At 43.7% G+C, this 26825-nt stretch overlaps 1 protein-coding gene across 1 annotated transcript in view; it reads left to right on the top strand.

Annotated features, from left to right (window-relative positions):
• Positions 1-1078: 1078 nt before the first annotated feature.
• MTF2 (metal response element binding transcription factor 2) overlaps positions 1079-26825 on the top strand; it is a 48159-nt gene continuing 22412 nt past the window's right edge. Inside the window, exons 1-6 of the mRNA XM_026655376.1 lie at positions 1079-1119; positions 18288-18486; positions 18621-18702; positions 21096-21191; positions 21582-21682; positions 22062-22210. Coding sequence (XP_026511161.1) covers positions 1115-1119; positions 18288-18486; positions 18621-18702; positions 21096-21191; positions 21582-21682; positions 22062-22210 — 632 coding nt within the window. The 5' untranslated portion in view covers positions 1079-1114. The remainder of the gene's footprint in view (positions 1120-18287; positions 18487-18620; positions 18703-21095; positions 21192-21581; positions 21683-22061; positions 22211-26825) is intronic.

Raw genomic sequence — 26825 nt, 5'->3', positions numbered from 1 at the left:
ATGAAGTGGGTTTTAGCCCACGAAAGCTTATGCTCAAATAAATTTGTTAGTCTCTAAGGTGCCACAAGTACTCCTGTTCTTTTTGCTGATACAGACTAACACGGGTGCTACTCTGAAACCAGCCAGTAACAGTCTTTCAGCACTAGAGTGTAAGCACTGGTCTCTTGTTAGCAGCTCCCAGGATTGGTGGCTAAGAAGTGTGATCTGCTTCCTTCCTGTGTTATGACCCCTTCCAGATTCACGGCTGAAACCCCAGGCCAGGGGGTTCGGAGGGAGAAGGAAGAAAGAGGCAGAACTGAGACCCTGCCTAGCTAAGCACCAGAACTGGTTACCAAGGAATCCCAGTCATGGGCTGTTTTTTCAGAACAGGATAGACAGGCACCCACCCAGGCATGATCTAGGTACAGGTTGTCCTGCCTCAGCAGGGGATGGGGGAGTGGACTAGGTGTCCTCGGGGATCTCTCCAGGCCCACATTTCTTTGCATGCTGCTGGCTGTCGGGCTGTGGGGACCTGGCACAGTCAGAGACCTGGGTACGTGGGAAAGCGTTAGCAGTTACAAAGGGGGGGGGAGGCTGCGACCCCTCCCCCCAGCGGTGTGACTGAAGAGGGGGAACAATAGGTAAGTCTGGAGAACGACGCTCCCTCACTCTCCGCTCTGCTAGAACTAGTTCCGAGGGGGAGGACTCGGAGGAGGGATTCACACTCGCTGCAATCAAGTCTAAAATAGTTCCTCTTTGTTCACCAGCGGCAGAGACTGTCTGTGGCCTGTGTCCTTCCGCTGTCGCTCGGCCTCCTCCCCCACTCCCCGCCCCCTGTCCGGAGAGCGGCCGTGCAGCGCAGGCGGGGCCCAGCTGGGGCGGGGGGTGAGGCTCTTTGTTTTTTCCCACAATGCACTAGCTTCTCCTCCGCGGGAAACAAAAATGGCGAACGGCTGCGGCGGAGCCGGGCAGTGTGTGAATCGGCTCTGACCCTCCCCCACTCTCCGCCCGGCGAGGGCTGTCTGGGGGCGCTGCGCACGGAGGGCCCGGCCCGGCCGCAGAGAGGCTCTGGGGGGAGGGTGCTGAGTCCGCTGATTTCCCTGTATGAGGCGGTTGGCACCACTGGAGAGACCGAATGAGGTGAGGGAGGCCGGGCTCTCCGCGGTGGGGGCGGGCGGCCGCCCCGGAGTCTGTGGGGTGGGCTGTTAGGACCCCTCACCCGCCCCCCCCAATAGAGGGCTCCCCGAAAGGGGGCGGGGAGGGTCGAGCCCCAGCCCGGCGGGGAAACCCAGACCAGCCCTCCAGCCGCTCTTCTCCCTTCCCCCAGTGCTGTACTCATTGTGGGCACATCTAGGTCTTGTGGGGCATATTTAGGGCCAGAGGACTTCAGAAATAAGGGCTGTCTCCGAAGCTGACTATAACAGGCAGATGATAAGGGGATTTGCAAGTGCCCTGTGGAGACCAAACAAAGGGGCGAACAGGAATAGGGTCACATCACCATCTTGGGGTTCTGGAGGGAATCTGGGTGGTGTGGGGTGTAGTTGGGTGTTTAGATGGTGGCTTTCCTTATTAGACAACTGTATCTGACTATTGACAAACCTGTTAAAGTATGAAAAGATAAATCAACACAAAGGGAGAGAGGGCAGGCTTATTTGAAGGACTATTCACTTTTTGTGCAGATAATGTACGTTTTACAATAGCACCTTTCATCTCAAAGATGGATGAATTCTAACAAATTTAATATGTTGTGTTGTACTGAGAAACTTTAGATGTTTCTTCCCCAAAACTATGGAAACTGGTGGTGGTTAGTGTAACTAAAAAGCCATCACAACACCCCCTTTCCTAGCACTTGAATCACAAAAGAAAATGGGTTGATGTTTTCCTTGTTTTAATAGGAGGTAACAAGATGCTTCTTTATACTTCCAAATTGAGACCAGTGTCCATTTGGCAACATTTTAAAGGATTGGAGTTACACTTAACCAGTTGGAGCGTTTTGGATACAATTTGAATGAAAAAGCCTAAATAAAATTATAATTACAACATTCTTTCTTTAGGATAATATGTATCCCATGAGTTTCTGAAAATTTGGCCCTGTTTATAATTTTAAAAATGTCAAAGCGTGTTAGCAATGCATTTAAAACATGATCTGTCTTTGCCCATAAACAGGGGAGACGGGCCGACTATGCAGGGGGAAATGGTGACAATAACTATACACAAACTAATGTCAAAAACACCTAAGTAATCAATAGAGAAAATAGTTTCTTCTAATATTTATTACATGTAACTATAGTAGATGAAAATGTCGACAGAAATGATTTGTTGTCTATCCCTTTAAAACAGAGATTTCAGGTTACAATTCAGTTCAAAGGATTTGTTGAAGATGAAAGATTTAAAAAGCCTGAGTAGTGCAATGTTGGAATATAGGCTAATAAATTGACACCATTTCAATTTGTATGAAGAGAGAACTGGAGAGAGAATAAGGGGAAACAAAGAGATTGAGAGAGCGAAAGAAAGGGAAATGAGCAGAATGAGGCAGTGAAAGGGGGGAGGGGGATATCTGTAAGGAGCTGCAAGCTTGTGAGATGTGAACCTTCATTAAGACTGTTCCGGAAGGAGTATTTTTGGTGTAGTGATGTTTTGTGTGGCCCCACAGGTTTGGGAGAACAGGGCTATGCTGCTTCTCCTTGATAATAGGTCTTCCATTGTGCTAAATCACATTTCCACTCTGTTTCTGAAAGGTTTGTTTAATCTGGCTGGCGTCCAGTAAAATATGTGGAATATTTTTTTGCTAAACTTGATGTGTAACAAGATGTACAATATACACTACACCATTTTTAATTCCAAAAGTTATCCTAGAAATATTAAGTTCTTTTCAGTTTTCCCCGGATTGGGAACAGCCCCTGCCCAGTGTGTGAGAGAAGAATAGTAGATAGCATTTGGCTATTAGTAGCATTGGCTACTAAAGGGTGGTCATCCATATTCTTGGGAGACATTTGAGTGGGGAGGTGTTACTGTTTTGGGTGCATCTGAGAATGGCTTTAAAGAGTGTTTTAATCACACTTGGTCTGGTGGGTTTTTTGTTTTTTGTTTTGGTGAAAAAAGCATTAAAAGTAACACTTGATATTATGTAACAGTTTAGATTAAATTTTTCATTTGTTTGCATACTTAACAGCACTTTGTATTGCTAACTTCCTTAGGTAGCCAGTTTCACCTTGTTTGTGTGGGCCTTCCTCTAGGGAAGGGAGAGAGAAATGTCTTGAAAAAGCCAGGAGGAGGATTGTAAAACCACAAATATTGCCAGAGGGTCCCTGGGCCAGCGTAATACCTGAAACAACTTTTAACGTTTTGAAAAGAACTAGATTTCAAGCTGACAGCATCACTTCAGAAACGGATCATCCTATTGAAAAATACAGGTGGTATTTGTCAGGGAGGTTGAACTTAACCTTGAGGGAAGAAAATTAAGGATGGATCCTTTCTCAGTCAGTTCTGACACATTTCTAGTGTTAAATGACTTCCAAAGGTGTTGCGTCTGACGAAGTGGGTATTCACCCACGAAAGCTTATGCTCCAATACATCTGTTAGTCTTTAAGGTGCCACAGGACTCTTTGTTGCTTTTTACAGATCCAGACTAACACGGCTACCCCTCTGATACTTTCCAAAGGTCACTTTTTCTTCTGCTTCTCAGGTGTAGATTATTCCATAGAAAGAAACTTGAGGAAGATAAATTGCTCTTTTAAGGGTCACTCCTTTTTTAGGATGGCCTATGAGGAAATGAAGACTGAGTTCTCTTTATGGTTTTTTTTTTTTTTTTTTTTTTAAAAGATCGAGGGTAGATTTCTGTTTCATAGATAGGCAAAGTTATGCCCTTTTTTCAATACAACTCAAATGGAAGTGTCTTGGACCTCGTGACATACTTGCCCACCCTCAAGTATTTGTTTCCGGCAGTACTAACAACGTGCTAGGTACTGCACAAACACAAAAGACCATCCTTAACCCAAGGAGTCTATACACTAAATAACATTTGAGGCAAAGGATTTAGGGAAGGGAAACAAACAAGGTGAGACTTGTTAATGTTCTGGTATCTTATTTTTTCCCTTTCCCTTTATCGCGCGTGTGTGTGTGTGTGTGTGTGTACACAAGTTAACCTATAACCTTACTGTTCTAGTAATAGGTTCATGGAGACTAGTCCACCATTCTGTGATAACTCTTTAAAGACTTTGAGGCTTGATGGACTTTTTATGAGAAATGATACTAAAAATAAATACTGTGAATTATGGAAAGTTAGGGTTTTTAGGATCTTCAGAGAGAATGTGATTACAAGATAAGGAAGTCTAGTGGCAGTATTCACTAGGATTTCTGCTCAAGGATTTAACCAGTTTTCCTATTTCTTCACTTCTGAGGATAAATTGTATATGTTAAGGGCAGTTGCATCTCTTTCATGTGTGGAATGAAGGAGATTCCTAGGTAGTCTTAACTATGATTGAAAGGGCCGTAGGAATGCTTTTCTACCCTTTTTAAGAACCTGTATTCCATAACAAAGAAAATAGCTGTTTGCATCAAATGCCGACTATCATGGATGAGTTGACAGGATAAAACTACAGCTCTATCCCGATATAACACGACCCGATATAACATGAATTCGGATATAATGCGGTAAAGCAGCGCTCCGGGGGGGCGGGGCTGTGCACTCCGGTGGATCAAAGCAAGTTCGATAGAACGCGGTTTCACCTATAATGCGGTAAGATTTTTTTTTTTTTTTTGCTCCCGAGGACAGCATTATATTGGGGTAGAGGTGTATTTGAAAAGCAATATGAACAAATGAAAAATGTTCTGTGGTTGATAAAGGTTTTCCCCAGGTGTCTAACCAGAGGAAAGAAGAACTCAGAGCAAAAATGACTGCCAAGATCTACGATTTTTTTCCAAAACATTTTAATAATCCTTTAGTGGGATAGCATACTGCATGATATCCTGTTATGATCACAATTGGGGCTGAAGTAAACTAGTGTGTTCAAAAGTAGAATGAATATTGCCCTTGAAATGAGTGTGAATGTTTAAAAAATAGATTTTTGAGAGGTATATATTCAGTCCGTTGGCTTACAGTAAAGTCTCTTAAACTATCCAACACTTTAAAAAAATTTCACAGAAAACGGAAGTGACAGCAATTATCAATATAAGAATATTAGAAGCACACTGATATTGCATAACAGTAATACAGCAAAAGAGAGAGGGTTTGTCTCAAAAACTAGAACAATTAATGTTACACTGCAAAAGCAGTTGTAGACCTTATAAATGTAAGTCCACCTTAATGTACTTTTCATGTTCCAAAAAGAGAGCCAAACTATATAAAACTGATTTGTCCTACTTTTGTCTGTTTTTTGTATACTTTAAAGTATCCTTTTCTTATGCCAGATTCTGAAAGGTACTGGAAGAATCTGGCCTTTTCCAATTCTTTGGCAGAAAGACTGTCAGAAATTAAAGGTTCATAATTAAAGTAACTGTTCTTTACTAAGAAGCCTAAAAATAGGACTGTAGACTGCTATGGAAGGTTTTATCAGCAACATTATGCATTAGTTCTAAATTTGTGCCCTTTTGGACCCTTCTACTGAATATGAATTGAAGTACCTTTTTTCAGTATTCAGCACTTCTATCTGTATTTATAGGATTGTTCCTTCAGAACTGAGACTTAGGCTTGGTCTACACTTACCCCCCAATTCGAACTAAGGTACGCAACTTCAGCTACGTGAATAACGTAGCTGAAGTTCGAAGTACCTTAGTTCAAACTTACCTCGGTCCACACGCGGCAGGCAGGCTCCCCCGTCGACTCCGCGGTACTCCTCTCGTCTAGCTGGAGTACCGCAGTCGACGGCGATCACTTCCTGGTTCGACTTATCGCGTCCAGACAAGACACGATAAGTCGAACCCAGAAGTTCGATTTCCAGCTGCCGAACTAGCGGCTGGGTATAGACGTACCCTAAGTATATTTTAATATTTTTCTTCATAATTTCTATTTTGTTTACACTTTACTGGTGGCAAACTATTTATTTCGGAGTGACAGTCTATTTGTATCAGGTCTCAAGGTATAACAATCAAACTAAATAGGTTATACTTAAACATTCAGCCTGTAGTATGTCTCCATTTTCAGCGCTTCAGCATAAACCATTCTTGAGAACTCCAGAGTGATAGTGCCAAAAAACTGGGGTTACTTATCCCAATATAGATAAAATACACCAGAAAAGCTGACTTTTTTGCACCTGTGAGCATGTTATAAATGCCTAGATTTAAGATCTTAACATTTGACACACTTGGGGTATGTCTGCACTTAAATCATCACAGCAGCGCAGCTGCACCCCTAAGAGACATAGCTATACCAATGTAAATTCATAGTGTATACCAGGCCCTAGTTCTCAGAGAGACTAAACATCTTTGTTTGAAGAAACTCATAAGTAATCAAAAATGATGTATTGACCATGTCCAGTATTCTACTTTCCTCTACTTCTTAGCACAAACTGTCTTAAGGAACTCCAGCTCGTGTGTGTGTGGGTGTTAAGTAAAAGTTGATATCTATTGTCTGAATTGTTTATAATCAGCCTCACTTGCTAGCAAGTAACACCCTACATGTGAAAAAGCCTCCCTGAAGGCAATCATAAAGGAAGGCATATTCTCCTTCAAATGATAGTTAAGGCCCACTTCTGCTGATGCCTATTAAAAAAAAATCTGTCAATTAACAATGGCTTGAGTGGCAGATGGATTTGGCACATTATACATTTTCAAACTTTTGTTTTGATTGTATACTTAAAAATTGTATAAGAATGCGTTTCTACCTCTATCCTTTGTATGTTTCTTGTTTTAGAGTGAAATACGCTTGCCTTTTAGGGTAGAGCCTATATCTTATGTGTTTGTACAGTTCCTGGCACAACTTTGGCACCAAGTGTTACCGTAATATAAAGTTCTGTAAAAGTCTGTGAGCTGACGGGTGAAAACATTATCTAGTATGTGGGCTGGGACAGGAAACTTGGAAATCAAAATAAATTTTAAATATTTATTCAGCCATAAAGTTCCATAAAAGGGTAGAAAATACTCAAATATATACTGTTATGTACAGTAACCTGTGTTGCAAGCCAGTGAGAATTTGATTGTGATGGAAACTCACAATTTACCATTGTTGTATAATATGAATGTATTGTGTAGTAAAGTTCTGCATTTAGGAAGTTACTGATTTTTTTATTATCGGTCACAAATCTGTTTTTCTTATGAAGTAACAATAAAAAGTGAATTTAAGCTTATTTTAAAACTGCCTTAAAAGACAAAAGATTGCGGGGGAGGAGGAAGCTTACACCCTCTTGGTTTTATGGTATATAAAGAAGGCCTGGGAATTGTGGGTGGTTTTTTTTTTTTTAAACATCTACCTGCTTTAAAGCTTAAATATCAAGAGTGTAAAGTCTGGTCTTCCCTAGTTTTGGTAGCAAGGATTTCAATGTGTGTTGTGAGTGCTCAAACCTTAGGCCATGTCTAGAAAGTTTTTGTACCACTTAATTACATCTGTTTCTATAAACCAATATAGTTAAGTGGTACACATGCATATCCCACAGTTATATTCCTATAACGGGGCTTATATTGGTATGGCTTATATAAGTGCCTTTATAGTGATATAACTGTGTCCACGCTAGGCAATTGCACTACTTTAAGTATAAAATCACACCCCTCGTCAAAATAATTAAATGGTACCAAAATGGTGTGTAGATTAGGCCTTATATGAAGGCCAGGTGGTATTATATCTTTTGGACTTCTATTTAACTTCACTGACCAATATTTTGGAAAAACGAAGTAAACCATTTTTAGTGTGCGACTAAAAATAACGAATTGACAAGTGAAGTTAACTTTCATTCTTGTCATAACTTCATTACTTTTTTTGCTTGTCATATCCATTCACTTAAGACCTGCCCCTTCTTTCCACTACCATTTTTTTTCAATTCATATGATGCTACTCAGTGTTCAGATTGGTGGTAGGAAGTCGTGCCCAAAAAACAAACTCTGTCCACTTGAAACACGTCTCTTGAATTGTGGAGATGTTCAGAATATGATCATGTATGTTGCATAGGTTCTACATTGGTCCTTGGGCTTGGCTTCTTGTTGCTACAGCCATGGGGGTTTGTTGGGCTCTTTTAATTGGGCTTTCCCTTGGTGAGATGCAGATACCCCTTTATGTCCCACATTAGTTTAGCAGGGTATTCCTTTCCCAGGCCCATTTACTTGTGGTACCAAAAATGAGCTGTTGCTCAGAATAGATCATAATGATATTGTCTTTTTCATATTTTGAGCAGTGTAATGTTAAGTGTTGAATTTAAAATCATTATTGGCATCTGAGTAAATATTTACTGAAACGAGTAAAGTAATTCTCATCTCAGCTATTGTTTCAGGTTCTGCAAACTCACTCAGATATGTTTGTATCAGTTACATTCAGGTCCAATTTTCCAGGGTTTTTCTACCTCCTTGATAAAGTTGTGGGAAGGAAAATTGGAATCCAAATGAAGTATTTTATGAACCTTTAATATATCTCAACCCTTTTTTAGTGTGAATATATTAAGTTGTTTTGTTATTACAGCTAGCCTAACTTTTAAAGTTTAAGAAATTTCTGGAAAAGAGAGCCACTGTGTAAGTTGAACATCAGGTGTACCAGTCTTCACTACTGTATTGTATCATTCCACCATGTACCACTAAGATAGTCTTGTTTTTGTATGTGTGTATATAATTCCACTGTCACACACAACCATTTCATAGCAGCAAATGGCCTGTGGGTAGACTAACAATGCTCTTCCTCATCTCCATAGAAAATAAGGCTATGTCTACACTTCACTTTTGTTGGGCAGGGGTGTGTGTGTGTGGAGGGGGGAAACACCAACAAAAGTTTTAATGACAAACAGCACCGGTGTGGACAGTGCTTTGTCGGTGGGAGACGCTCTCCCTTGGACAAAGCTACTGCCCCTGGTTGGGGCTGGTTTTATTTTGTTGGCGGAAGAGCTCTTTCCTGCCAACAAAGAGCGGCTACACTGTGTGCCTTACTGTGCTGCTGTAAGATGTGCAGTGTAGACCTAGCCTAAGACTGGAATAAGTAATAAAGATCAAGTGTAATACATAAGATGAGAATTGGCATCAATGGGCGATAAAGAAGTGATGATTTACTTATCCATTTCAAGTTCCTCATGCTTACTTGACAGTGTGCACTGAGTATTTTGATTTGGTCAACATGCTGACTACATGTTAGAATAAAGCCTGCAACAGCATAGCTTGTGTTTTCAGCTCTGCAGAAGTTGCTTCAAGTCCTGCTGCCTCCTCCCTCTGCTGTCCATATAAGTCAATCTTTGGGCATCAGGCAAATATTAAAACTGCTACATTAGTGTGATGGTTCTTGTAGGACCCAGGCCTGGGAGTCACCTTGTTAACCCCTGCCTCTAGTGACAGGAGTCTTTCTTGTGGTAGCTGGGTGTCAGCTCCCTGACGGCTGCCAGCCCTTCAGCCACTCAAAAGCATTCTCCTCTGGGTTTATGGCCCTCCCTTATCTAGGCAGGTTAACAAATCCCAATGAATCATTCCCTTGTGATATTCAGCCCCGACACCGGCTACTCTCATACAGTCCAGATCCTCTGCATCCAAAGGTGAGGTGTACCCCCAATTTACCAGTTTTTCCTTAAACCGCTGCTCCTATAAACCACACAGCACTTGTGAGCACTTTGTTAAATCTTTATTCCTAGTAGATTTATTTAACTAGATATAGTGTATTGTAACTACTTGTTTCCACCACAAAACAAAATCATAAGTTTAGACCCAGGTTCCCATTTTATCAATAGTTATCTTTCCAGTCTAATAAAGTGAATTCTTTCTCCCCTCTGCCCCCACCCAGAGTTCAGTGTATTGCAGAGCTGGCTGGTTTCTCAATAGCCAAGGTCCAAGATGTTCCTGAAAGCACCCTCACTCCCCAAGGAGTTTCCTCAGTGAAAGGATCCAGAGTGTCTTTCCCTACACTCCCAATCCCTCAGACAGAGACAAACACCTACAAGATCTTTATCAAGCATTCTTAAAACTACACCACCCACCTGGGGAAGTGAGGAAACAGATTGACAGAGCGAGACGGGTACCCAGAAATCACCTACTACAGGACAGGCCCAACAAGGAAAATAACAGAACATCACGTACAGCCCCCAGCTAAAACCTCTCCAGCACATTATCAACGATCTACAACCTATCCTGGAAAACAATCCCTCACTCTCACAGACCTTGGGAGGCAGGCCAGTCCTCGCTTACAGACAGCCCCCCAACCTGAAGCAAATACTCACCAGCCACTACACACCACACTACAGAAACACTAACCCAGGAACCAATCCCTGTAGCAAATGTCGTTGCCTACTCTGTCCCCATATCTACTCTAGCGACACCATCTGAGGACCCAACCACATCAGCCACACCATCAACAGCTCATTCACCTGCACATCTACTAATGTTGTATGTGCCAGCAATGCCCCTCTGCCATGTACACTGGCCAAACCGGACAGTCCCTACATAAAAGAATAAATGGACACAAATCGGACATCAGGAATGGTAACATACAAAAGCCAGTAGGAGAACACTTCAATCTCCCTGGACATTCTATAACAGATTTAAAAGTAGCTATACTTGAACAAAAAACTTCAGAAACAGACTTCAAAGAGAAACAGCAGAACTAAAATTCATTTAACACCATTAATTTGGGCTTAAATAGGGACTGGGAGTGGCTGGCTCATTACAAAAGCAGCTTTGCTTCTCCTGGAATTGACACCTCCTCATCTATTATTAGGAGTGGACTACATCCACCCTGATCAAATTGGCCCTGTCAGCACTGGTTCTCCACTTGTGAGGTAACTCCCTTCTCTTCATGTGTCATTATATAATGCCTGCATCTGTAATTTTCACTCCATGCATCTGAAGAAGTGAGGTTTTTTACCCATGAAAACTTATGCCCAAATAAATCTGTTAGTCTTTAAGGTGCCACCGGACTTCTTGTTGTTTTCCCTACACTGTTACACTGAAAAGTCTTTTGTTTCTATTCACAGCCAGAGTGAAGCTCTGTTGTAATGTCCCTTCAAGAAGTTTTGATGGTTGGGTAATGCCTCTGGTTTTCCATTGATAGTTTTGGGAGGGAGGAAGGCCGGTCAGTTGAGCCTTGTTACCTTGCCTTCTGATTAGGAGGAATGCTTGGATGGGCATTCCGGGTGTTATCTCTTGATGATTATGCTTTTTGGACTTGGAGTAGTAATTACTTTGAGTACAAATACACTTCCTTAAATATTACTTGAACGTACATCTGCCAGTGATTGAGTTTTGACAAGTTATGAGCTTTCTGTAGAAACCTCACCTGATATAGCTTACGGATAAATATCCTGCAAGATGTGTTCAGTGTAACGAGTTAACAAATCCCAAATGAATCATCCAAAGGTGCAGAGGATCCCCAATTTACCATTTTTCCCCCCCCTTAAACCGCTGCTCCTATAAACCAAATAGCACTTGTGAGCACTTACATCTACTTTTAGCCTATTTAACAGGTCTGAGGTGAGAGTTGTTTACAAAGAAGGAGATCCTTTGCCAATGTGTATCCTATGTCACAATTAGCTACTGAACAGTCATTGTGGGCTAGACTTTCTCTACTTTTCTTTCAGTGTCCCAAAACCACTTTACCTCCACTTTGCACTTGCTTAATGTGTAGCTGAATTGGCATCATTCCCAGACGTGTGTAAGCAGGACATGGTGTCATTAGACATGATAAAAGTGGATATATAGCATCACCTGCAATTATGTTGAGAAAGGGGGCAGCATGAATGTCAATATTCAGTGGGAATTGCGTCCCCTGCTGTCCATTTTTGAAGAGCAGAGGATTTTTCTAGAAAAATCTTGGTATCAGGCCCAGCCACCCTTAGAGGTGTGGGTTTTGTTTTGTTCTAGGAGATTAGGCGGGGAGAGTGGGTAAAAGAGTTCCATCAGTAGTTCTTGCAGAGTTGAAAAATCCTAATAACTTTAATTCCTTTCACTTGCTAATCATCTTGATCATATGCACATGCAACAAAGTATATACTGCTATTCAAACATGGACAGCTACTCACATTGGACTTCAGCCTGGTACGTAGCTTAATATCTTGAGTAGCCTGACTTCACTGGATGATTGCCATTCTCTTTGCCACGAAGAGCAGTGATCTATCTTTGTGGTGTAATGCTTCTATACCAGGCTTAGTTCATCAGTCTGAATTTTTGCAACTGCCTCTATTTGTCTCAAGAATAACTGTCTGTAGCTAAAGCTCCAACCACTGAACATCTTCAGTACAGTCAGATTCTGCAGGATTGGGTGGTGCATGCCCATTGAACTTCTGATTTCAGTATATCATGCCCCAACTACACTGGCAAGTTTGTGCGCAGTAAAGCAGCTTTGAGCACTGTAACTCCCAAGGTGTACACACTGCCAAGCCACTTAGTGCGCAGAAACTGCACAGATGCAGTGCTCTTAAAAAAACAAAACAAAACAAAAAACATCTTGATGAGAGGCGTAGAACTTTCTGCGCCATGGCTACAGCGCTGCAGTGCCAGTGTAGACACCGTGGTGATTACAGCGCTGCGATTGGCCTCCAGGAGGTGTCCCACAATGCCTGTTCTCACCTCTCTGGCCATTGGTTTGAACTCTACTGCCCTGACCTCAGGTGACCAACCATCAGCCCCACCCCATACATTCCATTGCATATTTGAAAATCCCCTTCCTGTTTGCTTGGTGATGCGTGCAGTGGTCTCAGCGCATCTTTCCAGGTGGCCATGCCTGCTCCAAGCAGCAAGCGATCCCCAGCTTGGAGCAATGCCTAGCTGCTGGACTTCATTGGCATTTGGGGAAAGGAGGCAGTGCAGTCACAGCTGCGCGCCAGCCGTCAGCATTGTGATACCTAAGGACGGATTTCTAGATGCGTGATAGAAAAGGGCCATGACCGGGACACATTGCAGTGCAGGGTCAAAGTGAAGGAGCTGCAGAACACCTACCACAAGGCGTGAGAGGCAAACCGCCACTCGGGTGCTGCACCCACGGGCTGCCGGTTCTACAAAGAGCTGGACGCGATACTCAGTGGGGACCCCACCTCCACTGCGAAGTCCCCTGTGGATACTTCATTGGCTTTGTTGCCAGTCGAGAGTGGACTGAGCCAGGAGGAGGCAATCTTGGATGAGGAGGGGGAACCAGAGGTAGAGGATGACTAGGAGGCCAGAGATGCATGCAATCAGGAGCTCTTTTCTACCCCAGAGATGCCTGGCCAGTCACAACAGTCAGATCTTGGTGAAGCGCAAACAGGAGAGGAGGCCCCTGATAAGCGGATCTGATTTTGGGAATTGCTGAAGTGAGTTGTTGGGGACAGGAGGGTTGCAGAAAGCAGGCTTGTCTCCTACCTCATGCCTAGTTTGAGCGGTGGAACAGGCTGTTGATGCACTCCCTCACTTCGCAGGAATCTCCCTCAGAGATCTCCAGGAAACTCTCATGGTGATACTGGGCAATCTGTTCCCACAGGTTCCTCGGAAGGGCTGCTTTGTTTCTTGCCCCATTAACGGTAACTTTCCTGCGCCACTGTGCCGTCACGGGGGGTGGGGACCATTGCTGCACACAGGCTAGCCACACGGGGGCCAGGGCAGAAGCCGCAAGCTTGGAGAAGACCCTCCCTTGATTCCCTGCTCACCCTCAGCAGCGAGATATCTTCCATAATGATAGCCTCCTGTGGAAAGTGTGGGGACAGGAATGATTATCAGCCCCCTGCCCCCTACAGTGCTGGCTCTCCCCAGGTGCCCAAGAGCCACGTGCCCAGTGTACAGCAGGGTCTGGGAACAGTGATTTACCCTGACCCTGTGCCCAATCATCATTTTGGGGGTCTTGTGGCTTGTGTGCGCTTGCCTGGGGTCAGCCAGTTAGTAACAGGTATGTGAGTACTGGCTGTGTTTTAAAGCACTGAAACAGTGTTGTCTGTGTTGTAAACAATACTGCTTCTGTAAAACGTTGCATTTAAACTTCACAGAGATGACCTTCGGAGCACAGCCTCCCTCTTTGTTATTGGTGGCAGAACGATTGCGAAGAATTAGAAAGCGTCCAAGAAGAACTAAGGAGTTTTAGGGGTCACCTAAAAAGAAGGCGTATGATAGGGGGATACAGCAGTGCTGTTCAAAAATCAAGGAGTTGAGGCAGGCATACCAGAAGGCAAGAGAGGCTAATAGTCGCTCTGGTGTGGCACTTCAGACGTACTGCTTCTAGAAGGAGCTGTATGCCATCCTCCGCGGCAACCCCACCTCAACTGTCAAGAGCCCTGTGGATACTTTAGGGGGGCTGGAGTCAATAGCCAGCAGAGTGAACCCCGAGGATGACTTAGTGGACGAGGAAGTGGAGTTGGAGGAGGATGGGAGACAGGCGACAGGGACATCCAATGGTGTGGCAAGCCAGAACTTCTTTTTAATTCCGGAGCAGTCTAGCCAGTCCCAGCACTCCGGCTCTGGTGCGCCTAATGCAGGAGACGGAAGCTCCGGTTAATTCTGCAGGGACACATGCTGCTGATCTGGTTTGTTAACCAGGGTAGAAGAGGGATTGAAATAACCAAGACAGGTACAGTTTGTATCTGGTTCACCTGTGCAGGTAGGCAGAGGGGCCCTGTGGAAAAATTAGTTTATGCACACTGGGATGTCCCGAGAATCATCCATAGAGAACTCTAGAAAACTTTCACGGAGGTAATCTGCAATCCTCTGCCAAAGGTTTCTTGGGAGGGCTGCCTTGTTTCTTCCCCTGCAGTAGGAAACTTTGCTGTGCCAATCGACAATTACTTCTGCAAGCATCATAGCAGCACATAGGAGAGCAGCATACATCTACATGCATGCAGGAGCTGTACTCTTGCATCCTCGGTTACCCTCAGGAGCGAGATACCCACGCTATCACCCCCATGTTGAACTCAGCATGGCTGGGGCTACTGCCGTGCTGTATGCCTGCCATGGGAAAGTGAGACAGTTGTGTTTCTAACTTGTTTGGATCAAGGGTGTGAGTGCACTCGCAATAGAGCTTCTGTCTGTGGTGTTTCTTTAGCATCAGCAGAGGTGCCCTTGAAGGTCTTCTCTTGCACACTGGCTGAGTCTCTCCATCTGATAAGGAGACAAAACAAGAGGAATAAGGAAGATGATGTGTTCCAGGAGGTGATGCAATCCTCTGGTGCTTCGGATTGGGAGCAGACAGCATGGAGAGAGGCAACCAATGACCAACTGCAGATGGATAGTCAGGATAGGAAACAGGCAGGAGCAGATGATAAAGCTGCTTAGGGAGCAAACAGATGTGTTGCGGTCCCTGAATGAACTTCAGGTGGAACACATCCATGCTCACTTCCTCCTGCAGCCCATACTGAACTGCCTTCTAGGCCCTCCTCACACACACCTCACATCTTCTAGGGCTGTCATACCCAAGGGAGATTTTCCACAATGACAGCTAGACATACATCCAGCGGTGAGAGCCTCATTGGCAATTGTGCTTTTGATTTTCATGTTCCTACCAAACATAGAAATGTTTGCATGGGTGTGGAATAAAAATGTACTTACAGAAAGTGAATGAATCTGTCTCCTATATACAGTGGTTGCTGCTAAAATTCAGACAGTGCCAATAGGTGCATTTGCATTGTTTAAATTACTGCGCACACACAAATCATTACAAGGTTCATACTATGATGCAAGAAAACAATGCCTGGCTCAATACATTACAGCGGCTTATTGTCAAAATGCTCTTTTAAAGCTTCCCTGATTCGAATAGCTCCCCTTTGAGCCCCATTTAAAGCTCTGGTATCTGGCTGCTCAAAAGCAGCAGCCAGCCGGTCCACCTCAGCGCTCCACGTTGTGGAACCTTCTCCCCTTTTAGCTTCACAAATGTTATGCAGAACACAGCAGGCTGCTATGACCATGGAAATATTTTCCTTACTGAGGTCCAACCTGCCAAAGAGGCACTGCCAGTGCCCCATTAAGCCCTGTGCCTGCTGAGCCTGTTGTTGAAGTGCTCCTTGCTGCAGTCAGGTGTACAGAGCTGATGTAAGACTCCCAGGATCACAGCTGGCATTTCCACATTCCCCCTGGTCTGGAAAGAAAGTCCCTGCTTGCAGCTTCCTATACAGGCCAGCGTTCCTCAAGATGTGTGTGTCATACACCTTGATCAGCCCGTGTTGATGTCAGTGAAATGATCTTGGTGATCCACCAGCGCTTGCAATGCCATAGAAAAATAGTACTTTTTGTTGATGTACTGTGTCACAAGGTGGGCTGGGGCCAAAATGGGGATATACGCGCCATTTATTGCCCCACCACAGTTAAGGAATCCCATTGCCACTATTTCACACCTGTTGCCTAGAGTCACAGTCCTTCATAGTAGTAGACGATTAATGGCCCTGCACGCCTGCATCACTGCAACCCCCAAAGTGGACTTTTCCACTCCAAACTAGTTTGTGACTATTGGATAGCAGTCTGGCATTGCCAGCTTCCACACTGCGATCACCACTGGCTTCTCCATTGTTAAGGCAGTTCTCATTTTCGTGTCATTGCGCTGGAGGGCATCCACACACAGTTCCGGGAAGGTGGCTTTGCACATCCGAAAGTTCTGCAGCCGCTGCTCATCATTCCATACCCACATAACAATGCAGTCCCACCACTCAGTACTTGTTTCTCACACCCAGAACCGTCGGCTGCTCTGTGAATGCCAACAGCAATCTTGAATTGTTTCTGTCCATGGCACACAACAGGGCAGACACCACAGTGTCATCAGTTTGCAGCTCATGAAACACTGCAGGATCAGGTGCATTCTGTTCATAAGGCTCCTTGCAGTACTGGAGAGCTGTGCAGGATCCATGCTTCCTGACAGAGAACTGTGGGTGCGCAGTTTACAGGGTCTGTTGAAAAGCAGTGCAAAATGTACTAGGAAGCCCGTGGAATGATGGGATGGAGAAATTTAGATTGACTTAGCCCGGTAGTGTACCAACTTTAATCCCCTATGTAGATTGTGCTTTGTCATCAGAAGAGCTTCTCCCATGGTCATAGCTATCACTTCTCACAGAGGTGGAGTTAAGCCGAGAAGAGATGTAGCTGTGCCAATGCAAGTTTGTAGTGTAGATCTGCCCTAAGCTATTTTAAAGTTTTGTTTGACTACTGTCTTTTTAGACAAATTTAAGAGAAAAAAAAATGTGCTAGGAAAACTGAAACCCTGATCTAAATGAATGGAACTTCATTTGTGGCTGCTGTACTAAGTGCTGCACTTTATTTAAATTTTGGGTATATAAATTATCCAAATTTATGTGGAAAATGAAAACTTGCTTCCCACCTCAGTTTCCTCATAAATGCCACCAAATTATAGTTGCATTACACAGTACTGAGGTCCCCAAATTGTGGGGCGTGCCAAGGAACGTTCGGGGGGTATGTGGCTAGGACTTAGGCAAGCTCCTGCGGGGGGGGGGGGGGGGGACACCACTCAGCTCCGCCCCTGGCCCTGTGCCTGGGGTCCCGGCTGCCAGCCCTGCGGCCTCATCTCCATTCCCGCCCCTGACTGTGGCCTCAGCCTCGGCTCCCTTGCACCTGTCTGTGTCCTTCCACCCCCTGGAGCTGCTTCCCTGGCTCCATAGTGTACTTTGGGGACAATCTGCCACATGCATTCTCTTGTATAGTTTGTAACTCAACTGTCTGAGTGGAGTCGGAAAGAGAAATGTAGCAAAGTGATGGTCTGGGCATGCAGAATGTTTCTTCTGCCTTTCAGTGTACTCGAAAAATGAGATGGGAGGCGTTTTCATTTTCAGGCTGAAGTTAGATGTACTGGGTCAGCCAGAGCATCCAGGGGATCTAAATACAGGTAGATGAGCAGCTTGTCCTGGAAGAAGGGACAGTTTGTTCTAAGAACTGAGTTGTAACTTTTGAGCTACTAAAATTACAATTTTCTTATCTAGATCCATATTGCCCTTAAACAAGTAATTTCTATCACTATAGAATAATAACAATGATTATATAGGTCACCGTACAAAGTTGTTTTTATGGCCTCACATTGAACCAGTCTCTCCTCCTTCCTCCCTTTCCCTGTTAAGTATTGGATTCCCTTGATTGGTTTTGATGCTTTTTGAATTTTAATGGCAATGTGTTTTAGTTATTGACTTATTACACAGTTCTGGGGATTAGCAGAGAGGCTTTTCTTTGTAAGTGCTATTAAGGCAGACTGAAGTACAAGTGACAAGTTTAATACATTATCCTAATTTAGTTTTTTCTTTTTCTTTTAGAGACTCTACAGGGGTGGGTAATTCACTGGTCCAAAAGCGGTCTCCTTTACCTCGAAACCAAAAGACACCAACATCCTTGGCCAAGCTGTCCTTACGGGATGGACAGAAAGCCAAAAAGCCAGTGTGTAAATTTGAAGAAGGTCAGGATGTCCTAGCGAGGTGGTCAGATGGCTTGTTTTATCTTGGAACTATCAAAAAGGTAACTAATTTTTAACATGCAGGAAGTCCTGTAGCATCATATGTTAAGCTTGACTACAATGTTAAATAAAGCTCTTCCTTATTTTTAACGTTTCTACATATTCACAAAATCGTAATCGTATCTTTATTTTTCAGATAAACAAATTGAAACAGAGCTGCTTCGTTATATTTGAAGACAGTTCCAAATCCTGGGTTCTCTGGAAGGATATACAGACAGGCAAGAACTTCAATTAAATTATCAATATTTTATTTATTTAGAATAATTTAAATGCTAAAGTACAGTGTCCTTGGTAGTCTCTTGAAATGAGTTAAAAACACATCTTAAATGCAGTACAGTTTAAAGACCCAACATCAATAAACCATCGCGTGGGGAGGGAGGCAGGCAGTCTTGCAGATTGGTAAATCCTAAATCATATAGGTCAGGAACAACACATTAAACTTCACCAGAAACCCACAGGCAGCTGCTGCAGATTGTGAAGTGCTGATTTAATATGCTTGCAGTGATATAGTGCACCACTGGATTTTGCAACCATCTTCAGTTTTCAGATGGCTTTAAGGTATTGTTTAGAGTGCATTGCTGTTGTGTAATCTTGGTGACAAAGGTATGGATGACAGTTGCAAGGTCTGCGTCAGAGAGGAACAGTCACATCTTCCTGGCCAAATGTAAATAATGGTAAATGGACCTGGTCATTACTGCTACCTATTTGTTAGGCCAAACATTTTTCCTGCCATCTTAATGTGAAATGTCCTTATACTTGTATCAAATTTTAAGAAAAACAAAATCTCCATTTTAAAAAGTCACATTCTTGTTTGTGTGGAGTGCCTATGGGGCTTCATCTGCAGCAGCAGCTAAACTTGTGCTAGTATGGTCTAGCCAAATAGACATGGGGCTAAACTAATGCTGCACACTTATGTACATGGTTTTATATAAATAGTGACTTCCCCTCTCACAGGATTTTTAAGGATTATTTAACAGTGTATTTACTGTTAAGAAAATGCAAAGCACTATGGGCAAATCTTTCAAAAGCTATGAACATAAATTGCACATAAAAAAATCTTTATGTAAAGATACAATAAATTACTGAACATAATGTGTTTCTGCATACAAAACAAAGCTCACAGTTGCCTATCTAGAATTTTGCAGATGCATCTTTTTGATTCTGCACCTATATTATATAGCAAAATAATTGTTAATGCAGAGTTAAGGTTGCTGGTTATAGCTCATGCCCCTCCAGAATGTCAGGTTTAGCAAAACTCAAACTTCTAAGAACCCAGGAAATAGTCAAGATAAGCACTCATACAACCTTAATTGTACCCCCCTGGAGCTGGCAATAACCACTAAGAATTAGCTGCATACACTCCAGGTGCATTCACTTTGTTGGGTGCAGTTGTATTGAATAGTGAAGGAAAAAATTGGAGCAGTTTAGAAGAGCTGGGATTGTAATACAAGGAGATTTGGGTCTGAGTCACCCCCATTCCATCCCCCTCCCCCCATGTGTATTATCAAAGAAAAGAGGTGCATATATACCTTGAGGTTCCAGTTTGCATTGCTTCAATACAGAATTATGGAGGTTGTCAGTAGCGGGGCTCTGGGGTCTTGTTGCTATGGGTATTATGAATACTGAGGTAGAATATGAGAGCACTCTGTGGATCTAATGAAAGGGGAAAGTATAGGTTTAGATGGTATCTTAAATTTTACAACTCCTTCACATTTGCAGTCAAGTCACTACACTTGTAAATGGGTAAGAAGTATGTTGGGGCAGTAATTAGGCTCAGTGTTTGAGCATAGGACAAGTGTAGGTAGCACCTGTCCATTATAGTGAAAAGCCCCAGAGTGGGCTTGTGTGTATATTGGGGCATTGCTCAGAAGGCAGATTTAAGGAAGTGAGGCTGTTTACCTTAACTATGTGTTTTCTGGTTTTCAGAAGTTTGAGTTTTGCTGACCTCAGCATTCTAGAAGGGCACAAGTTATCACTGGACATACTTATGTCCACATTAATGAAGTCTTTTTGCCATTTAACTTCCTCGTTTTTTAAACAGAAAAATGTTTGTTAGAAGTTAGCGACCATTTAGACAGTTGTATTTCTTATCTGGGTTTGTAGTTGATATGCTGTTGAGGCTAGATAATAATCAAAAGACCTAACTTGTATAGTGCTTGTCATCATTATCCCGATTTTTCAGAAGGGAAACTGAGACACAGAGTGGTGAAATGCCTTGCCCAAGGTCATCCAGCTAGGAATAGTCCCAGTAGTCTTTTCACTATGCCACACAGTTGCTATGTGCTTCCTCAGTGCTTCTATCCCCTCCTGTAGGTTTTTGTTATAATGGAATGGGGATAATGGTCATGCTTTGCAATGTGTTGTTGCTAACAGTGCTGGTGAGATCTGGTCTGTGTCCCAAAACCAAACGGGTGATGAGTATCTTAACTATTTTGTGGATTACTCAGTATAGCATGAATCTGCTCCCTGCAATCCACACACACGTGACTCAGACTACAAAAAGAAAAGTAATTAATGATCTTCCCAACTAAAGATTTTAGTTAAAAAGAGATTTAACTGGGAAAATTCAAAATAAATGTATAAAATGAGTTACACTTTTGTCTATTTTCAGGAGCCACTGAAAGTGGGGAAATGGTCTGTACGATATGTCAGGAAGAGTATTCCGAAGCACCTAATGAAATGGTTATATGTGATAAATGTGGCCAAGGTAACTTCTGTTTCTTGACGTTTGTTTCATTTAAGACCTTTTGGTTTATTCTCAGCTGTGGCCAATGGAAAGGCAAAAAAAGCCAGAACAGGGGTGAATGCTTGACTGCTTTTTGGCTTGAGTTTTGTAATCTTTCACAGTTCTTGTTTATTGTAAACTGACTTACAAGGTCTGTTTTGTGAATATAGTTTTTACCACAAGAACTTTAAAAAGAGCATTTGGAACACTATTGATCTTATTACCTGATCACAATCTTTTTACTTAAATGAAGGATATTTTACTTTGTTTTAAACAACTTTTTTTCTTTCTAAAACTTTTTAGTTCCTATAAATATGGGTAAAGTCTTTAATGGGTTTCTTTATAAGAGTAAAATCTGTATTTTGAATTCAGGTTATCATCAGCTGTGTCACACACCAAATATTGATTCCAGCGTGATTGATTCAGATGATAAATGGCTCTGTCGACAGTGTGTTTTTGCAACAACAACAAAGGTGTGTTATGGAAACAAATTTTTGTCTATCAGGCTGACCTAACTTGTACATCTACTCCTCCATAGTATTTGTATGGTGGTTAATGTAAACTTTTAAGTGTGAGGTTGAAAATGACAAATAAAAACTAGTGCTGTGAGAGATTTCCCACAGTTCCTGGCTTTGATCTGGATGGGAAATTCTTGTGAATAAATTGGAAGCTATGAAATTTGATTATATTTTTTCAAAGGCTATTTTTAATAAAACAGCTGGTATATCAAAATTGCAGGTAAAATTCTTAAAGTATTTTTATAACTAGATACGCCTTTGTGTTGAAAGATTTTGTAATTTGCATAACTACACTTATTGTTTTTATAAAAAACATGGATCTGTTTTGTTCCAGAGGGGTGGTGCGCTGAAGAAAGGACCAAATGCCAAAGCGCTACAAGTCATGAAGCAAACATTACCGTACAACGTAGCAGACCTTGAATGGGATGCAGGCCATAAAACCAATATTCAGCAATGTTACTGCTACTGTGGAGGCCCTGGAGAGTAAGTAAATATAAATTCCCATCAGAAGCTTTTTCTCCTTCATGCAGCTCTACAAACTTTGGCCCTTATTCTGAAAGCACTTAGGCTTGTGGTTAACTTTACTTAAATGTTTGCAGGATCAGGGCCTAACTATTTTTCTTCAGTACTCAGTGTACACGATGGTGGGGCTGAGGCGCAGTTAATAAAGCATTGAGCTTTGAAATAAACACGTTTTCTTTAATGTATCTTGTGGTAAGCATAGTCCTTGCCCCAAGGAATATATCTTTTTGTTCTAGCGCCTGGCACAATGTGGTCCCGGTCCGTGACTAGAGTTCCTAGGTACAATAATACAAATTGATGCATTATATTGTTGCATCAGGTCTTCACGTGTATCTAGCTATCTGTTCAGGTTTTATCATGCCACCAATGAGAGTTGTAGCTGTGAACGCCTTCTACAAAAATCACTGCTTTCATGGCATTACTTCTGGTCTATATTTGAGGTCAAAGATAGAGTAGTTGGTGGCATTGCAGTTATAGGCAGTGGTAATAATGGAACTGTGATACTGAGGAAGAAAATGGTGGAGTTGAATTTTGATATTGGCACAGTTGACTTTAAGGCAAATGTACATATTTAAGTTCTCTGGAGGAGTAGTGAATGATGTGCCTAAAATGAGATTCTGTTGAAGAAATTACTTGATTTGTAGCTTTCAAAAATTAGGTTTGAAGCTGCAAATGCTGACTTTTCTCAGAGGATGTCTAGAGGCTATTACACTGAGGTAACAGCCTCTTGATTTAGCCATTTGGTTCTTGTTTCAGCAAACCCTTATTCCTGGGCGTATTCTTTTGACGTTCGCGTAGGGCCACATCTACGCTACTAGCTAAATTGCAGCTAAACTGCTGCAATTGATGCAGTGGTGTTGATTTAGCAGGTCTGGTGAAGACGCACTAGTCGATGGGAGAGCATCTGCCATTGACATAACACGGTGTAGACACCACTGTAAGGAGACCTAAGTTACGTCAAAGACTTACAGCATTAGTGTAGACCAGCCCTAAGACTACTCATGTGAATAACAGGAGTACCCCGCTGAATAAGGGTTTGCAGAACTGTGACTTCATGTGAAGGCCAAATTAACGCAATCTGGGGTAATAGTACGCCATAACATGGGGCATCCTATGACTCTGCCTCCTTACCATGCCTAGCCCTCATTTGGAATGGTTGTGGCAAGAGGACTCCTTTTTGTCCCAGAGCAGCATTAGGAGGCCCTCTTCTCCCTTGAGCAGGAGGTGGTCCTCTCTCGCCACCCTGAGGGGAGAGGGTGAAGCTGAGTGCCTTCCTGTACCTGCCCCAGCAGCTGTGGTATCTCCTTGGATGAGTGGATTGGGCTTGTTATGAATGGGGCAATTCACACTTCTCAGGCCATGTCTACACTACAAACTGGTTAATGCAAGGTGCAGTAGCATGAAACTGGTGCAGTTAGTATAGTGCTCCTGCATGCTTGACTGCTTGCATCGCTGCTGCATGTACTCACCGGGAGTGCTTGTGGTGACACAAAGTGCAGTGTACCATTGATAGGTATCCCAGTGTGCCACATACCACCTTCCAGGGAAGTGCCTTGTAGGGAATTTTCGCAATGCGTTGTGGGGCATGCACAAGTTGTGGGGCATGCAGGGGTGACTGGGAGTAAGGAGTCAAGTTCCCATCATGCAACTTTTTCCATCCTCTTCATGCCATCCTTATCCCGTGATCTTTTGCTCCTTCTTAAAAATTCCACAAACTCTCGCAGCACTTGTTGCTGTCTGCCATTTCTGCCAAAAGCATGAAGTCTGGACAGCTCTGCGCTGTTGTCATGAACATTGCAAATAGAGAATGAATGATCCTCTGGTATTTGCAGAGCTGCAGGAGATACTGCAACAATGGGGAATCATGATGATTTGTTTCAAGACACATTGTTAAGGGACATAGCGAAAAACAATTGGAGCTTGGTGATGGTCATGGACAGCTGCAGACAGGGCTGTTCTGGGCCTGAGAAACAAGCACTGATTGGATCACATCGTACTGCAGGTATGGGACAAGCTGTAGCTGCAGCACTACAGGATGTGAAAGGCCACGTTCCTGGATCTGTTAGCCGAATTTGCTCCAGAGCATAGACATAAGAATGAGAGCTGTACTGGCAGTTGAGAAGTGAGTAGTGATAGCACCGTGGAAGCTTATAGCATTGTATTGCTGCTGGTCAGTGGGAAATCATTCTGAAGTTGGAAAATCCACAGTGGGGGCTATTGTCATGCAAATATGTAGGGCTATTTATCATCTCCTGTTAGCAGAACTGTGATGCTCTGCAATATGTAGGATATTGTGGATATTTGTAGCTATGGGTTCCCGAACTGCAGTTGGGTGGTAGATGGCACACACATCCCTATTTTGGCCCCACACAGAGTACGTCAACAGAAGGGGCTACTTTTCTGTGGTTACGAAAGCATTGGTAGATCATCAGGGATGCTTCACTGTCATTTGCGTGGATTGATTGGGGAGGGTTGCATTTTAAGAACACGGCTGTTCATGAATCTGGAAGCAGGGATGCTTTCTCCTGACGGGCAGATTGCTGTTAGTGATGTTGAAATGTCAATAATTATCTTGGGGGACTCAGCCTACCTCTTGCTCCCCTGTCTTACAAAGCCAAACACTGGCCACCTCAACAGCATCCTGGAAAGTTTCAGCTACTGACTCAGCGGCACAGAATGACAGTTTTGAATGCACATTCATCAGGTTGAAAGAGCACTGGCAGTGTTTACTCACCAGATTAGATCTCAGTGAGAAAAATATCCCAGTGGTTATAGCTGTCTGTTGTATCCTTCATACCACCTGTGAGTCGAAGAGGAAAAGTTGCTGCTGGAGTAGAGGTAGAGTGGCTGTCTGCTGACTTTGAACACGTGGGCCATTAGAAGAGCTCAATGTGGGGCTATGTCGTTGAAGGAGACCTTGAAAGGAGAAATTTAATGGTCAGTCACAGTAATGTGCTGTTCTTCTTTGAATGGAGTCCTGGTGGGTGCTCCACTTTAGGTGATTGCGCGCCCCTGCGCCTCTAGTCAGAGAATTTCGACAGCAGTACCTGGCTGGGCCACACGTGCTCTCCCAGTCTCGCGCCTGCAGCAGTAATTAACTAGCGCTGTGCGGCTGCTGCCCCCATCTCACCCCCCACCCCCCAGTTCCTTCTCAACCGCTCTTGGTCTGAGTTGGAGCTCTGACAGTGCCTCACTAGTTTTACCTTCGTGTTAGCAGTACATAACAGCTAGATTAGTGTGAGTCTCAAATAGTTAGGGTAGTTTATTAAGACACACACTCTCTCTCTCTCTCTCTCTCTCTCTCTCTCTCTCTCTCTCTCTTTCTTCCCTGTTTAAAAACAAAAAGTCCTTTATCATTTCGTCCTACTTGGGATATTTTCTTCAAAATGCCAAGATCTCCAGGCTTTAAATGTTGCCTCTCCTGCCACGAGGCAGTTCCACTTTCAGGTGGACACTCAATATGTCTAGTGCTTGGGGGAAACACGTACCCCCAAAATGCACCCATTGCCACAACTTCGAGGCTCGCACAAGAAAGTACGTCACGTAACTTAGATCGATTTTTTTCCCCCACCGACCCCCAGTGTAGACCAGACCTAAGAGGAAGCATTCCACGATTTGGGCTCCAGCATCGGTACCAACCACACTGTGGCAAAGTACCTATGGGTGAGCCGGGACTTCGGTACCGTCAAAGCCACAGACCCTAAGCGGGCAGGCTCTAAAAAGGAAGGAAGAGAAAAGACTGCCCATTCCACCATGGCACCGGCAGCAACAACTAAACACTCGGTGCCCAGTGCCTCTGCAGTTTCTAAGGCATTGACGCCACCTGCTAGCTCCTTGCCACATTGCAAGGATGCATCAGCAGTAAAACTTGCTCCCTCCCTCTCGGTGCAGTTGATGTTGGCACCTATTCCTCAGGCGCCACAATACCTTCTGGTACCGCAGCAACTCTCGGCACCGCTGCAAATGCAGACGGCACTGCCAGTACCAAACTTACAACAGTTTCTTGCACCTACGGATCTGTCAGTTGCCCTGGCACCTGAGTCGCTTCTCTTTGGTACTGATACTGTCTTGCTGTTTTCACTATCACCGAGGAAGACAAGCAAGGGGAAGGTTTTTTTTCGTCCCAACACTCCTCACCTTTGCAAGGCAGTATCAGATTTGAGCCACAAGTGCAGCCTAAGCATCACCCCAGATCAGATTTCCAGGGGCGGTACAGTTACCCATGGGAACCTCCACCAGTGCTTTTATCACCACAATGGCCCTCTGGGACCCATGGGCAGCCTACAGCCAATACTACTCTGAACGCCCGAGGGGTCCCAGGGAAGCTCATAGAGTAGGGGTGGCCAACCTGAAACTGAGAAGGAGCCAGAATTTACCATTGTACATTGCCAAAGAGCCACAGTAACATATCAGCAGCCCCCCATTAGCTGCCCCTGCTCCCAGCGCCTCCCACCCACTGGCAGCCCTCCCCACACCTCCCGATCAGCTGTTTGTGGCATGCATGAGGCTGGGGGGGGGAGCGGAGAGGAGCGAGGGCATGGCAGGCTCAGGGGAGGGTGTGGGAAGGGGTGGAGTG

The sequence above is a fragment of the Terrapene carolina genome, unplaced genomic scaffold, assembly GCF_002925995.2.
Source record: "Terrapene carolina triunguis isolate 2854851 unplaced genomic scaffold, T_m_triunguis-2.0 Scaffold210, whole genome shotgun sequence".
Classification (NCBI taxonomy): Eukaryota; Metazoa; Chordata; order Testudines; family Emydidae; genus Terrapene; species Terrapene triunguis.
This window is presented reverse-complemented; position numbering and strand designations above follow the sequence as displayed.